The following is a 14,046-nucleotide window of genomic DNA, read 5'->3' as shown; positions in this document are numbered from 1 at the left end:
AGTGGAGCTCCCTCTGGTGTTGTGATTATGGACAGGATTGAAGTATTTTGACAGGTACATGGGTGTCTTTGTGGTGTAGTGTATCTTGTAGACCAGGCCCATTGCAAGTTGCTGTACTCTGTTCTCTACCCTGAGCCATCCGACCCTTGCAAAGTGAGCAGGGGTTAAATGAGTTGTTGATGTAAGGCCAAAAAGTAGCCTTACCAGTTTGTTTTGGGATGTCTGGAGCCTTGTTTCTTAAGGCCTATATGTGGCGCTATGGTATGATGAGGTGCATCGTGCATGCATAGTCGAAGTAACCTTGGATGAGTGCAGGCTAATACATTCATAAAAATATATTCGTGCAGCAGAAGATAGCACGTAACGGGGAGAATAACATTTTTTAGATTTGTCAAAGAAACCGATTGTGGGATAGACCTTATATTTAACTCAATGGGATAGACAGGGGCACTGAGATGAACAGAGGGAGGCAGTAATGCAACTATACGGATGCCAACCGCCATAAAACTCCACAAAGAAGAAGAAGAAGTGCTCGGCTTGCACTTCCGTCTACGTAAATAATCCATTCCTCACAACAAGTAATATGGCGGCCAGCTCAGATCGTAGTCCCCCTCCTTTCCCTGCAACAGAGGATCAAGAAGCAGGACTTTCTGACATGGGAGATGGAGATAGTGACGAGGGAGCGGATGTCTTTGTGTGCAGTGTATGTATTCATTCAACTGAACTCACCCATAGATAGTCAAAGTTTGAAAGTGTTTTAACGTTATGCTGATGATTAGCGAGGAAGTTGACATGAACTTGTTGTCAACTGACCCAATTTGACAGACCCCGGAATTCACATCATCGAAGGCATTGAAATAGCTCTTAAATCAAATGTTTGTTTTCACTTTCGTAAAACAACATAATAAGCCGAAGTTTCATAACAGTGCGGTAATTTAGTCACCAACTTTTACATCCCAAATCATTCAGTTCCAGTAGCCTTGGATCTTGGACCAGATATTTGATCGATTCTGACTTAGTTTCGTATCTATGATAGTCTTGGGCTGCACCCCCCCCCCCCCCCCCCGCCCAAATTGTCACTGGACATCCGCGGAATGCCCGTACTTCTCCGTACATGTAGGAAAAAAAAACATATAAAGTGCTGACCCTGTAGCCCCGGGTGTTAACTCGGGTGTGCACTGTATTAGTACGTATGTTTCAATAGATATGTGTTTTAATCCCGTCTGTGTCGGAAGTTTCCATATTCCTCAATGGGCGGTAGTGACGGGGCGCATCCGGTGAAAGCCGGAATCATACTCAATTTAAACAGGAAGTAAACAAGGGGGGGGAATGGCGTTCGGCCACAGACGGAATTAAAATGCATATCTATTGAGAAATATGGACTGATACAGTGCACAAAGATTCCGAATGCCGTGTTAACATTTGGGCCAACCGGATAAGTGCCTTATATATTGCATGTGTACATGTTTGGAGAAATACGGACTTTACTGGTTAAAGTCTAGGGCACCCAGAGGGGTGGAGCCCAAGACTATTATAGATATGCAAATGTTAAAATCGTTAAAATACATCTATGATCGTCCAAGACTACAATTCCAGCCTTAATTCCCCCTCTTCCCTCGCAAGCAACTGAATTATGCTTTCACTAAGTAGTATATCTTGGTGGTATGTCAAATTTGTAACGGAACTTAAGCTAATGTTCTCTTAGCAAAACCACTCTAGCCCTTGACTAGCTCCATAAAGAACCTCTCACTCCGCTATACAGCTCCGAGATGAGGTTCTATGTGGTTCTCATCCGGGATCGGTCGAACGTCCGCCAAGCTCCGCTGTTTACCCTTTTGTATACATCGTATCCCAAAACTAATGGTAGATTCCAAACCTCACGGATGTTTAAGGTTTGGACCGGAGCATAATATTTTAGGTCTGGAGCGAAACTACCCGTTTAAATCGCTTATTTAGTCCGCCGGTGGCCATGTTTCCCATTGTAGCCAAACCAGGAGCAGTACTGGCAGCGGACGTAGGGGGGTTTTCCGGGTTGAATGGGAAACATGGCCACAGGCTGACTAAATAAGCGATTTAAACGGGTAGTTTCGCTCCAGACCTAAAATATTATGCTCCGGTCCAAACCTTAAACATCCGTGAGGTTTGGAATCTACCATTAGTTTTGGGATACGATGTATACAAAAGGGTAAACAGCGGAGCCTTGGCGGACGTTCGACCGATCCCGGATGAGAACCACATAGGGTACAAATACACTTGTCCGTTTTTGTCCGTTTGCAACCGTACGGACGGCCGGAAGTCCCATCCACTCCCATGTTAAAAAAAACGGATAAAACGGACGCGATCCGGTCTGGAAAAAGCACATCCGGTTTCCGCTACACATCTGTACACATAACAAAATTGCCGGATCCGGAACAAGAGCTTCCGTTTCGTAGCGACCCGTTTTCCGCCAGCAAACGGACAAGTGTGTTTGTACCCTATAGAGCCTCATCTCGGAGCTGTATAGCGGAGTGAGAGGTTCTTTATGGAGCTAGCCCTTGACTGATAACTAGTTGATCCCACCCATTGCACGCAACCATACGCTTATCTATGTCCAAGAAGCCTTCAGCTGAATGGAGATGATTGTAATGTCCTGTTAGTTTTATTCTGAAGTATGCTGTATTAAAGTGATAATTATTTTTTCTTTTATTTTCTTTTTTGTTTAAAAGTGAACGGTCTCTCCAGCTCTTTAATAAACAGAACATATATTTTCAGGTGGGTTGCCAGTTTCTTCCAATCAGGAGAGAGTACCTATTTATCAGCTTCAATTTCTAATAGTGTTCCAGTTCCAATTTTGTCTGATCATTTCTTTGTCATCAGTTAAAATTTCACTTGTTTATCCTGTATTCTGTATGTGTTCTCTCTTCTGATTGAATAAAAACGGTATCCTGAACATGTATTTTCTGTTTACTAAAGAGCTGGAGAGACTCTGTTACTGATCAAGCACTCTATAAAACTGATTACTATCAGAATATATAGCTAATTCACTTACTTTAAAAACAATCACTTGCTGCGCCTTTTAAATCATTTAGGTACACGCTCTAAGCGTGTACAAATGGATTTTGCTTTTGTGGGTGATGTGATAACTCGCTAATAGAACATTATGGACATTGTTATTTTCCTAAAATAGACCAACAATGTGGCTACCCAGCCAGATGCTTCAAGTGAGGAGCGTCCAGATCTGTTCGGTGAAGAGGAAGTCGGCAGCACAGCACCAAACCTCAGCTCCGCTTCCAAATCCAATGGGCTTCACTCTGATGACGATCTGTTTGGAGGTATTGAAACTCTCCTCCATTTCATTTCACAGCACATAGCCCATGATATGTTTTTTCTTTTCATAATTTAAATTATCAGCATATTATTATTCTGGCTTAGCCTGAGGTTGAAGAAATTACACTTTTTCCTTGTAACTTAGAAGCACCTATGGAACAGCTGACCACAGAGGAACCCAGTAGTCAATCCAGGAAGGAGCTACCCACCTCCACTGCATCTAGACCTGCCTCTTTGCTAACTACCAGTACAGCAGCAGTGCAGCCTAAGTCCACCGAGCAGGTACAGGGCAGGGCTTAAGACTAAGGCAGTGAGCCTAATCATGTTGCCATTTCATTCACTCACTAGCACAGCTTTGTGGGCAAGTCATTCATTAATTAAATCAGATGTAATGTTTAGTTTTAGAAGAAAAGCCTGTATAGATACTCTTGGCACACTCACTGTAGCACATTATACACAACTGGACAAAACTGATTCCATATCCATCTGCAACGTACTTATTATATTGCCATCAAGAAGGTTTTATTTGTCATTAATGTATTGCCATGTATTTTAAATAAAGCTTATTGCACTGTTCTTTTGCAGTTGGAGGAGGCAGAGGCTAAGGATAGTTTTGATGTGGATATTGCTGTCACCAACCCAGAGAAAGTTGGTCAGTGTTATTGTCTATACTAAAGGAAGGTTATTCATTGTATGCCTGCACTGTGTTAAGACTATATTGCATTTCTGTCATAATGCACACAATTGTAAAATGTTTTTGTTGGTTGGTATTATTGCAAGCATCCAGCAAAGCAGCAGAATATTTCTTTCTCATCTTGGTTACTTGCCAATGTAATCTTTCCATGCAGGGGATGGCATGAATGCATACTTGGCTTACAAAGTATCCACTCGGGTATGCATGGAAATTCCAATATATCTATCTACATTCCCTGTCACCGTATTTAGCTGCAAAATCCACCAAACGTATTTTATTAGGATGCCTATTTCAAATATTTCCCCGTGATTTACAGAATTCATTGCCTTTTGAATGTTAAAACTTTTAACACTCAACACTATTTCTTTCTGGCCCATTTCTCCTCCAGACTTCTTTGCCGATGTTCAGGAATAAGACCTTTTCAGTAAGAAGGCGTTTCAGTGACTTCCTGGGTTTGTACGAGAAGCTGTCAGTCAAGCATTCGCTGAATGGCTGTGTCATTCCACCACCACCTGAGAAGAGTGTTATGGGTGGGTTGTATTGTCCTCCTGTTCTGTTATTCACCAAACAAGCGAGTTCATTTGGTGAGTTTTAGTCCATTCACTATTGTTTTTAAATTGGTACAAACAGGAATGACCAAAGTGAAAGTTGGAAAGGACGACTCTTCATCAGTGGAGTTTGTGGAGAGAAGAAGAGCAGCTCTGGAGAGGTGAGGGTGCTTCCCTTACATGCTTAATGTAGTGCGTCCATATTCCGGGGGAACATTAGCCCAAATAGCTCAAACCATTGCAACGTGACGCGTTGTGAGCTTGTAGATCGGCTATTTTTTATAAAAATAATAATAATCTCTCTCTCTCTCTCTCTCAGGTTGCATTAGTCCGATAATTGCCGGCTTTGACAGTCTTTTTTTATGGCCAAGACCGAAAAATACAATTCCTTCCGGACATCCTAACTGATGAAAAAACGCACGTCATTTTTTTATTATCACTGTCTGTAAATCAGACACATTTCAAATCCTCTGCACCTCTCTGTAGCTGGTCCGCTCTCGCTCCCTCTCTTTTTCTCTCTCTCGCTCTCTCTCTTTTTCGCTCGCTTGCTCGATCAGTGCACTGACGTCGGAGATCATTCACTCAGAGCTGCTCTGTGGAGTTACTGTGGAGTTCCATGTGGAGCTGCCACAGACAATTAAATGAATACACAAAGTTGTCTTATACCACGAATCAAGAACAATGCACACACACAGAATTTCATTGAAGATGAAGCAGAGACAACAGCTGTCCATTTCAGTGTCAGGTCTCGTAGCGTGGTTAAACCAGGAATATGGAATGCACACAGGGTCCCAACCTGTAAACAAACAACACCACTTGAATTACAATTCTTTATGAGAGTCAGGAGACTGTAGTAGATTAAGATCACCACAAAAGCTTATTCAAAGTTCCCAAAGTTGCATCTAACAGATGCATGGACGCACTCCCGACATATAATTATGTCACCATACGACCACATTTGGCCAGATGAATCAATCAACCTTATGATTTGCGCAGAACCAACTTTTAGACTATTGCTCATTATTCTGAAGAACATGCTTTACCATGAAACTAATGATGCAATACCTTATTGAAAAATCAAATCATTATGCACGCACCACGGACAGTGTTCTCTGTGGATGGTGTTAATATGAATGGAAATTATGGTTATACACATGTTGCTACTGTATGATTTTCAGGTATCTTCAGAGAGTAGTGTCACATCCATCACTCCTGCAAGACCCTGATGTCCGTGAGTTCTTGGAGAGGGATGAGGTATTGCCACCACACCACACTTTGTACCACTATTCATAAATGCCCAATTCTCTTCACTTCATAGTTATGTGCTTTGTATGAACAAAACCTAGTCACCAATGGGTCAGCTGTTTTTACATCATTAGGAAGGGGTAGGCTCAAAGCAAACTGAAAGCATGTTCTGTTAATAATGGATTTATAACCTATAGATATCTATGATGTCCTAGGGAAACGGTTACAAACCGTATATTCACAAAGGTTGGAATATTTAGGACAGCTGTATTAATGTTTACAGCCTGCATTTGTCTGTATTAATTTGGTAGTCATATTGATCAATCATGCTTAAAAATGGTGTATTAGGCCATGTAATGGTAATTGTCCTAGATTCAGTTCAAATTTAATGCACAAATAGTTGAGTATAGATACAAGGGTAAAATAGTTGTGTTTTAAGGATCAGATGGATACATATAGGTATACAGTTAAAATGCCTATGTTTAGGAATTGAGATGGTTAAGTTAAGGTATCAAATAAAAAAATGTTTTATAGACGTTAAAGATGGTTGAATAGGTATAAAGTAAAACATGGTTGTTTGGGATGGTTAAGTTTTGGTACAGTTTAAAGTAAGAATTTAATGTGTTTAGGCTATCTCTTTGATGGTTTGGTACATGGTTAAAATGCTTGTATTTAGGTATTAAGTTTAAAGTGTGAGCTTACAAATAAATGCTGTCAAAAGACGTCATTGGCAGGGAATGAGTTAATCGTCAAGTAAAATGTAATTATTGTGTCAGCTCTAATAATAGTTGTGTTTATGTTAGGATTGTCAATTGACGTCAGTTGTGGAATTCTGTAATTTACAAGATCATTTTAGCACTGAAGGATCTTTTTTTGTGTCCATTTATCCACCTGCCTTCCTGTGTGATTGTGTCTTCAGCTACCCAGAGCAGTGAACACCCAAGCACTGAGTGGTGCAGGCTTCCTGAAGATGATCAACAAGGCGTCAGATGCTGTCAACAAGATGACTATCAAAATTAATGAGTCTGACACTGTAAGGGGGCTTATCATTTTGAATAATGTTTTAAAATGACAATATGTATTTAGCTTGCTGTTATGCACTGTGACCTTTTGAAATAAGGTCATTAACATACATTACATTTTTTGGGGGAATGCCAAACAATAAACAAAAAAATCGCAAGAAGAAAATAGGAGAGATACAGTAGGCTGGCCACAATCAACTTACATTGATGCTGCGTTCACACTGGCAGATACAAAAGATACAAAGCTACAGAGCATATTTGTAGATTTGTATCTGAAGTTGAAACCAGCTCAACATTTTTGTATGTTGTTTAGGGCAGCACCACTGCCACCACCTAAACATGTGGTGGTGTTGTTAGTAGGAATAATCACAGAAGCACCCGGGAGGAAGTGGACTAAGAAAGGGGAGGAGCCAAACCGAGTTCTTGTTTGTACATAAAAAGGAGTTGATGCCCCCAGAGTGTGCGCTCAGGGCCCTGTGATTGACAGACGCTGATTGGCTCTTCCACTTTTTGGTTTCTGCAAAACGCCCACCCAGCACTTGGGGCCAGACCGGTCTGCAGAAGACACATGCTAATGTCAATTCACATGGTTTACCAGGCTACCCAGAGGCAAAAACAAAGGAAAAAAATATATATTATTTTATTTTTTTCCCTCCCGAATGGGTTCCTGTAGCTTTTATAGCAGCTACTAACATTGGATGCATCTTTGTATATTCAAGTTGCTGGATACCATTGAAAACTAATCGTAGCCTGTATCTTTGTAGCATCCAGTGTGAACACTGGGCATCTCGCCCCTAAACAATTTAAAGAAAGACGGCTAAGCTTACAAACCCATCTTCCCAAAAGAAAGAAGTAACCCCATGGTCAACACCAGGGCTGCTGGTGCTGGAACAGAGAGATAACTGAGCGCTTAGATCAAACTGACCAGACCCGTAATACTTGAGTAATATCATGGAGCTACCAATAGGGGGAGAGGGTAATACTTGTGTGGTGATGTGTGGAAGTATGTTTCAAATTAATGTAGCATGGTTATAAGTACTAAATTACTCTTTTATTTGAAGTACTTCTGAGGATCTGTTATACTGCAACATGTCCAATCACCTTGAACTTCCCAATGTTACTGTGTCCCAGTGGTTTGAGGACAAGCTCCAGGAGGTGGAGAATGAGGAACAGCAACTGAGGAAGCTCCATGCGATGGTAGACTCCCTGGTCAATCACAGGAAAGGTGAGTTCCACATTGTATCACATACCCAGTCTTTATTTGCCCTGAGTGAGGAGACCGATAAAAGGACAGAGAGAGTGATAGTTTAAAATCCTTTGGGCTGATGGCTGACCAATCGGTACAAGCAAAAGTGCCAATGTGCGCGGAACTGTAACCAATGAGAGTTGTTGAAGAAATGCAATATGTCAAACATGGCCAAATCAAATGCCATTTTCTCATTCTTAGTGGCAAAATAAGGCTGAGTATGTGATAATCACATTTTTGCTGTGTATAATTTGTAGTAGGCTGTAGGCCGCAGGTTAGATTACCTGGCATTGTCGATTTCCTGTGCGATAATCTACTGCATATCACATTTGGGTTTCCATTCTGTCCTTTTATTCTATGACTTATCTTACTGCATACATGCATTACAGTATATATTGTCAGGGATTGTTTTCCACCAACAAAAGGAAAGGGAAAAAAACGTTTAAATTATGGTAAAAGCAAATGGTCAGTGTTGAGCTGTACTTACTTATGCTCTTCGGCCCCTATGGAGCATAATGCATAGATAATGTTTCTCCCCCTATCATCACGGTCTTTGGCAATAACATACATGTATTTTGTGCCCCGCCACACTCACTCTCTTTTTCTCTAGAGCTGTGTGGGAACACAGCAGTGTTTGCCAAAAGCATGGCCATGTTGGGCAACTCGGAGGACAACAGCGCTCTATCACGGGCCCTGTCTCAGCTGGCAGAGGTGGAGGACAAGATGGAACAGCTGCACCAGGACCAGGCAGCCAGTGACTTCTTCATTCTTGCTGAGCTGTTGGCCGACTACATTCGCTTGATGGCTGCAGTCAGGGTATGCTCGCTCACACTTGATCCAAGGTGGAACACAATCGATTGATTGATCATTACAATAAACATGCTCTGAAAATGCACGCAACCACTTAAGTGGTCAGATGGGTGGTTTGCAAATGCTTTCAAGATTTTCAAGTGGGACCTGATCCAGAAAAGGTTGAGAACCACTGGTATAGGCACAGGGTCAGATTGCCTTGGTATACATTTTTCAGACGTGTGTCAACTATATCAGCACCATTGTTCCATAAAAAATGTTGTTGAAAATGTCACCTGTTACTCCAGAATCTCTCTAGAGGAAATTGGATTGCCTGAATTGGTCATGGCCTCAGGTTTCATCATGTCATACTCGGCAAAGAATCTCAGGGTGACATGACATATAATTCTAATTGACACTGCATGGCACTGGAGCACAATTTCTTTCTTTTACGTGTGTGTGTGTGTATGTGTGCTCCAATATGTACATTTTTCAGGAAATGACAAAAAGTGGAGTTGGGAGGTTTTGTTCATTGATAAGAACAGCTAAATAGACCTCCAAGCTCACAATGAGGTTGGAGGTCAAAAGGGGGTGGAGCCTGGAGTCAGCAAAACCAGCTAACTCCACCCCCCTTTTGGTGTGAGGATCCAATGGAGTTGGCTGGTTTTGTCAGAAGCGCTTTTTAATACTTTTCATTGGTTCAATATTGTTTTAATCAACACACAGATGTAAAGGGTGTTCAATATCACTGATTTAAGGAAAAAAATGCAAAAGCGGAAAAATGAAGTTAGCTGGTTTCTGCCTGACAGCAATGATATATTATGTGCAAGATAGACCAATGTTTTGATATAATAAAATAATCTACTCTAGACTCAATTGTGAGTTTCCTGTTTGTGGAGGAGGCCATCTATTTATCCAATGCTTTTATCCACCAAAGGCCACATGAGACATAGATAACCAGAATCATAACTAGAAAGTAGGGATGTGTCAGAATAATCGAATATATTCAAATAATAGTTTTTGAGGATAAAATCGATTATTACAATGTTTATATTTTTGCAAAGGCTATATTGTCATCCAAACCCTGCCCATAGTAACTACATTTTTGAGGATACCTAGTATTGGTGTAATATTTATTTATATATTTGTTATTAATAGCAGTTGAATAATCGACTCTGATTTTGGTCAGTCATGCATATCTCTACTAGAAAGGTGCACTCAATATAGTGCAAATCTCCTCTAGGAGGCAATAATAATACTTACTGTCTGAAGTATCTCGCTCTCACTAGGAGTATTCCAAAAGGCCAGCACTGAAAACGGGCAATAGTATTGTCAAAGTGTGCTAACTGGTACACCTAAATCAACCATAACCGTTATTAATTGTATTAGCCACAGCTGTGTTTGTCCTGTTATGACATGTCTGTGAAAAAGGTCCATTGTGTCCATAGGGTTGTTTTGATCAGCGTATGCGGGCATGGCAGCGCTGGCAGGAGGCTCAAAGCACACTCCAGAAGAAGAGGGAGGTGGAGGCCAAGCTGTTGTGGGCCAACAAGCCGGACAAACTGCACCAAGCCAAAGACGAGATCACTGAGGTAGGCTACTGTAACACTTAACTGAGGATGAAGACCTCTCCTGAATCACTAAAGGTTCTACCGATGTATTAAATGTTGCATTAACCGCAGTAGTACTCTGTGTATAATATTCTGGTTCAGATTGTTTCTCCTTCATTGATATAAAGCTCCACAATAACCCTTGAAACACACATTTTGGTTTTAAATAAACATTAACTAATGGCCATGAATGAAGGGGGAGGGGGGGCGTAATGTCGTCTGGGTACTGGGACCATTTCAAATACTTCTCCATCTTCTCTTCGATGTCCTCAGTGGGAAGCAAGAGTCACTCAGTACGAGAGGGATTTTGACAGGATCGGCGTGACTGTGCGCAAGGAAGTACTTAGGTTTGAGGTACGTATATGGACTCTTACACGTGAAAAGCCAAATGGCACTTACACAAAATTATATGGGTTGTACAATGGTGAAGAACACAAAACAATCTTGTTTACCTTTCAGAGTGAAAAGGCCAAGGACTTCAAGAGCCAGATAGTGAGATATTTGGAGTCAATGCTGCAGTCCCAGCAACGGGTAATATGTTTCTGTCATCTGAAATTGTAATACAGGGCCCGTAGTTCAGACTTCCGAGCTTATTCCAACCTAAACAAGTTCATTTTACCACATGACACCACAAAATATAGTATAAAACAATTATAAAGTGTTTTGTGTTCAGGTTTCTAATGTCCACAGGCAGTTACTGTCTCTCCACCAAAGCTTCCGGTCAAAGCTTAAACTAGCAGTAGCACCAGATCCAGCTACTAGTAACAAGGCTATTGGCAAGTTAAGCTATTGGCAGGATTCCAAAATGTAGAGGATTGAAACATTATGATGGTCATGGCCAATAACTTCAAGCTACAGTGCATCAGCACTGCATCATATACTGTACATTAAAGGAATAAATAAGTACTCTATACTATCCTATCCTACCTTACCTCATACAAGACAGCTGTTAGTCATTGCTCTCACCTGATAGGGTTAGGACAAAGGAGGTCACTGAAATTGAAATGGAAGTTTTATTGATGCAGATGACAGTCCCTTGAATTCAGTTCATATTGTTTGCAATTTAATAAATGGTAAACTAAATATAGTAAATGCAAAGTTGATTCACAGGCATTTTATTTTCATACATTATAGCAAACCGCGGCACCCCCCTATCGTATCAAACGTAATTGCTAGTTATGCAAACTGTATATCAGAAATACATTTAATCTCTTAACGGGGGTTTGTGGAGATACTACTGGCGTTATGTGAGACAAAATGGAAGATTATTTTTTACTGTTATGTCTAGTAATAATAATAATAATGATAAAATATTGACAAACTGTGTGAAACTGGTGATTTGTAAAAACTTGAATAGAACAACTGTTATTGAATAGATAGCAATACGTATTTGCTGTTATGCCGTTTTATTTTGAGCATATTGTCATCAAAAACTGTTTCACTCCGTTTAATATTTAAAATTACATACTTTAAAAGGTGAGTTCATTCAGAGCATCATACACACAAAACACTTGTTTCTGTTATTTTTAGATTTCAAGTATGGTTAAAGTTTCTCCATACTAACTTACCTGAATAATTAAGCGAGTCTTTTTTTGCAAACCATCACCATCAGTGCAGATGTAAAAATGTATTTCATGATGCACAAATAAACTTAATCAAGCAATCTTAATTTGACATCTGTGCAGACAGAAATATATATATATTTTTTTAAAGATTTTTTGGGGCTTTTTCTGCCTTTATTTTCTTTAAAGAGGGATAGGGAAAGTAGGCTGACAGGAATTGGGGAGAGAGATGGGGGGGTGACACGCAGCAAAGGTCTTCGGGAACGGGAGTCGAACCCGCGACACGCTGCCAGGCTGGCATTGCAGCCTAGGGTGCCTGGACCGTCACGCTACGGCCCAGGTCCAGATTTTTTTTTTGTGCATATGAGTCACATGAGGCTTCATTAACTTACTTCTTACCCTTATAAATCTAACTTTGTTCCAGATTACAAAATTTTGGGAGGCGTTCCTGCCAGAAGCAAAGGCAATAGCTTAACAAAGATGGAGACTATACTAGTAAAGACCTTCAACTGCCTTTTTGTACATCCTGGCCAGGAATTGAGAGGACAATTGCCACACAGATGAAACCTTCATCCATTCACTATATTTGTATTTTTATTGTAGTACTTTTCCGGCTTTTTTATATACGTTTGTGCTGCTGTACTTGAAAACATTTCATGCGCAATTTTGCGCATACGTCTTTGTTTACCTTGTCTACATTAAGATGATATAAACCTCGGACCTCCAGGGGTCCTTGAAAGGGTTCCAGGGGGTCCCCATTAAAATCAGTTTAACCACTTTAAACCCAGATATATCGGCTATTTGAAAATTATCTGGGAGAAAAAAAGTGAAGAATTTGGAATATTTTTGAAATATTATAACAATACCTGTGTGTATGGGGATACCTTGCACAAAATATTTTCTGCAGCCGAATACATTTTGTATTACTTTGGGTGTCCTTGACATGAAAACGTTTGAGAACCACTGAGTTTCCTTGACATGAAGAAGTTTAAGAACCACTGATGAAGTATGAAGTCAACTGAGATTATTTGGCTAGTGTTTGTAAAAGCCACTGTATCTCTTTGAGATATATCTGTTTCTTGCTCAGATCAGTATATTTAAGTGTTAACATGAGTTGCTGCCCTAAGGTAATTATATTTATGGTTTACAGTTGAAGATGAATTGATGCAAGTCATTCCAGTCTCTCAGTCTCTAACAAGTTATGTTAATATTAGCTTGTCAAATGTTTTGGTGCACTACAATGCATTGTACAGTTGGAGAGGCAGCATATTAATGGTAGAGCTTAATTTGCACATTGTTAGTTTACTACTACAGTTTACTAGTGCATATTTATAAGCCTGTCATAGCTGCATGAAATGATAAAGGAGGTGAAGGTTACAGTGAGCACACATTGATGTTGAAATGCAATTACCAATGTATTGATGGAAATTTGTCTGAAATACCGTTATGTTCATCTGAATGGAATCTCTTCCCAGTCTAGTATGTACGTATAGATTTTTGGCTGTGGAGGGCTGCAGGCCATACATTGATCTATCACTAAATGGTGATGATGCCCAACAGAAGTGATTTTGACTATTTCTGACATTGTTTACTGACCTAAACATGTACAACAGTACTTGAATTAAATCATGTAGCCTACCATCATTGTCAAATGTTACCAGCACATACTTTTGAGTAAATGGTTTAGTAAGGACAATTGTATTTTGACACGCAATTGATAAATGCCCATATTTCTTGTCCAACATTTGTAAGTCTAGTTTTCTGTCTTGTCATATAAGAATGTGCTTTATTTTTGTAACCACTGTCATTTGCGCCGACATTTCCTGAAATTGCTCTACCGTTAGATGTAAAGAATAAATATTATTGGTTAAACTTTGTTTACTTTTTATTACTGATTTATGATATAACTGTTAAATGGATCATTATTTGATGATTTATTCAGACTTTTTCAGCCATATCAAAAACCACTTCTGTTATATAAAAAGATACCAGGCCCCAATGTAAATTTTACTTGCATCACAGAT

At 40.1% G+C, this 14,046-nt stretch overlaps 1 protein-coding gene across 1 annotated transcript; it reads left to right on the top strand.

Moving 5' to 3' along the window:
* The first annotated feature begins 576 nt into the window (after window positions 1-576).
* On the top strand, window positions 577-13,888 carry snx1b (sorting nexin 1b). Its single transcript, XM_084071360.1, has 15 exons — window positions 577-703; window positions 3,167-3,311; window positions 3,452-3,588; window positions 3,892-3,958; window positions 4,155-4,198; window positions 4,389-4,530; window positions 4,631-4,709; window positions 5,727-5,802; window positions 6,713-6,826; window positions 7,947-8,040; window positions 8,672-8,877; window positions 10,299-10,442; window positions 10,734-10,814; window positions 10,920-10,991; window positions 12,447-13,888. Exons 1-15 carry the CDS (start codon window positions 584-586, stop codon window positions 12,495-12,497), a joined length of 1,572 nt encoding a protein of 523 aa, XP_083927486.1. The 5' UTR covers window positions 577-583; the 3' UTR covers window positions 12,498-13,888.
* Window positions 13,889-14,046: the final 158 nt, after the last annotated feature.

The sequence above is a fragment of the Gymnoscopelus microlampas genome (genome assembly GCF_963454915.1).
Source record: "Gymnoscopelus microlampas genome assembly, chromosome: 1".
NCBI classification, from domain to species: Eukaryota; Metazoa; Chordata; class Actinopteri; order Myctophiformes; family Myctophidae; genus Gymnoscopelus; species Gymnoscopelus microlampas.
The sequence above is the reverse complement of the archived record's forward strand: the minus strand, read 5'-3'. Positions and strand labels throughout refer to the sequence as shown.

Excerpts from the sequence above, each read along its gene's own strand:
- snx1b (XM_084071360.1), top strand. The coding sequence starts at position 584 with ATGGCGGCCAGCTCAGATCGTAGTCCCCCTCCTTTCCCTGCAACAGAG. Across the intron at positions 3,959-4,154 it reads CACCAACCCAGAGAAAGTTG|GGGATGGCATGAATGCATAC; the intron begins GTCAGTGTTATT and ends CTTTCCATGCAG. Across the intron at positions 6,827-7,946 it reads AAATTAATGAGTCTGACACT|TGGTTTGAGGACAAGCTCCA; the intron begins GTAAGGGGGCTT and ends ACTGTGTCCCAG.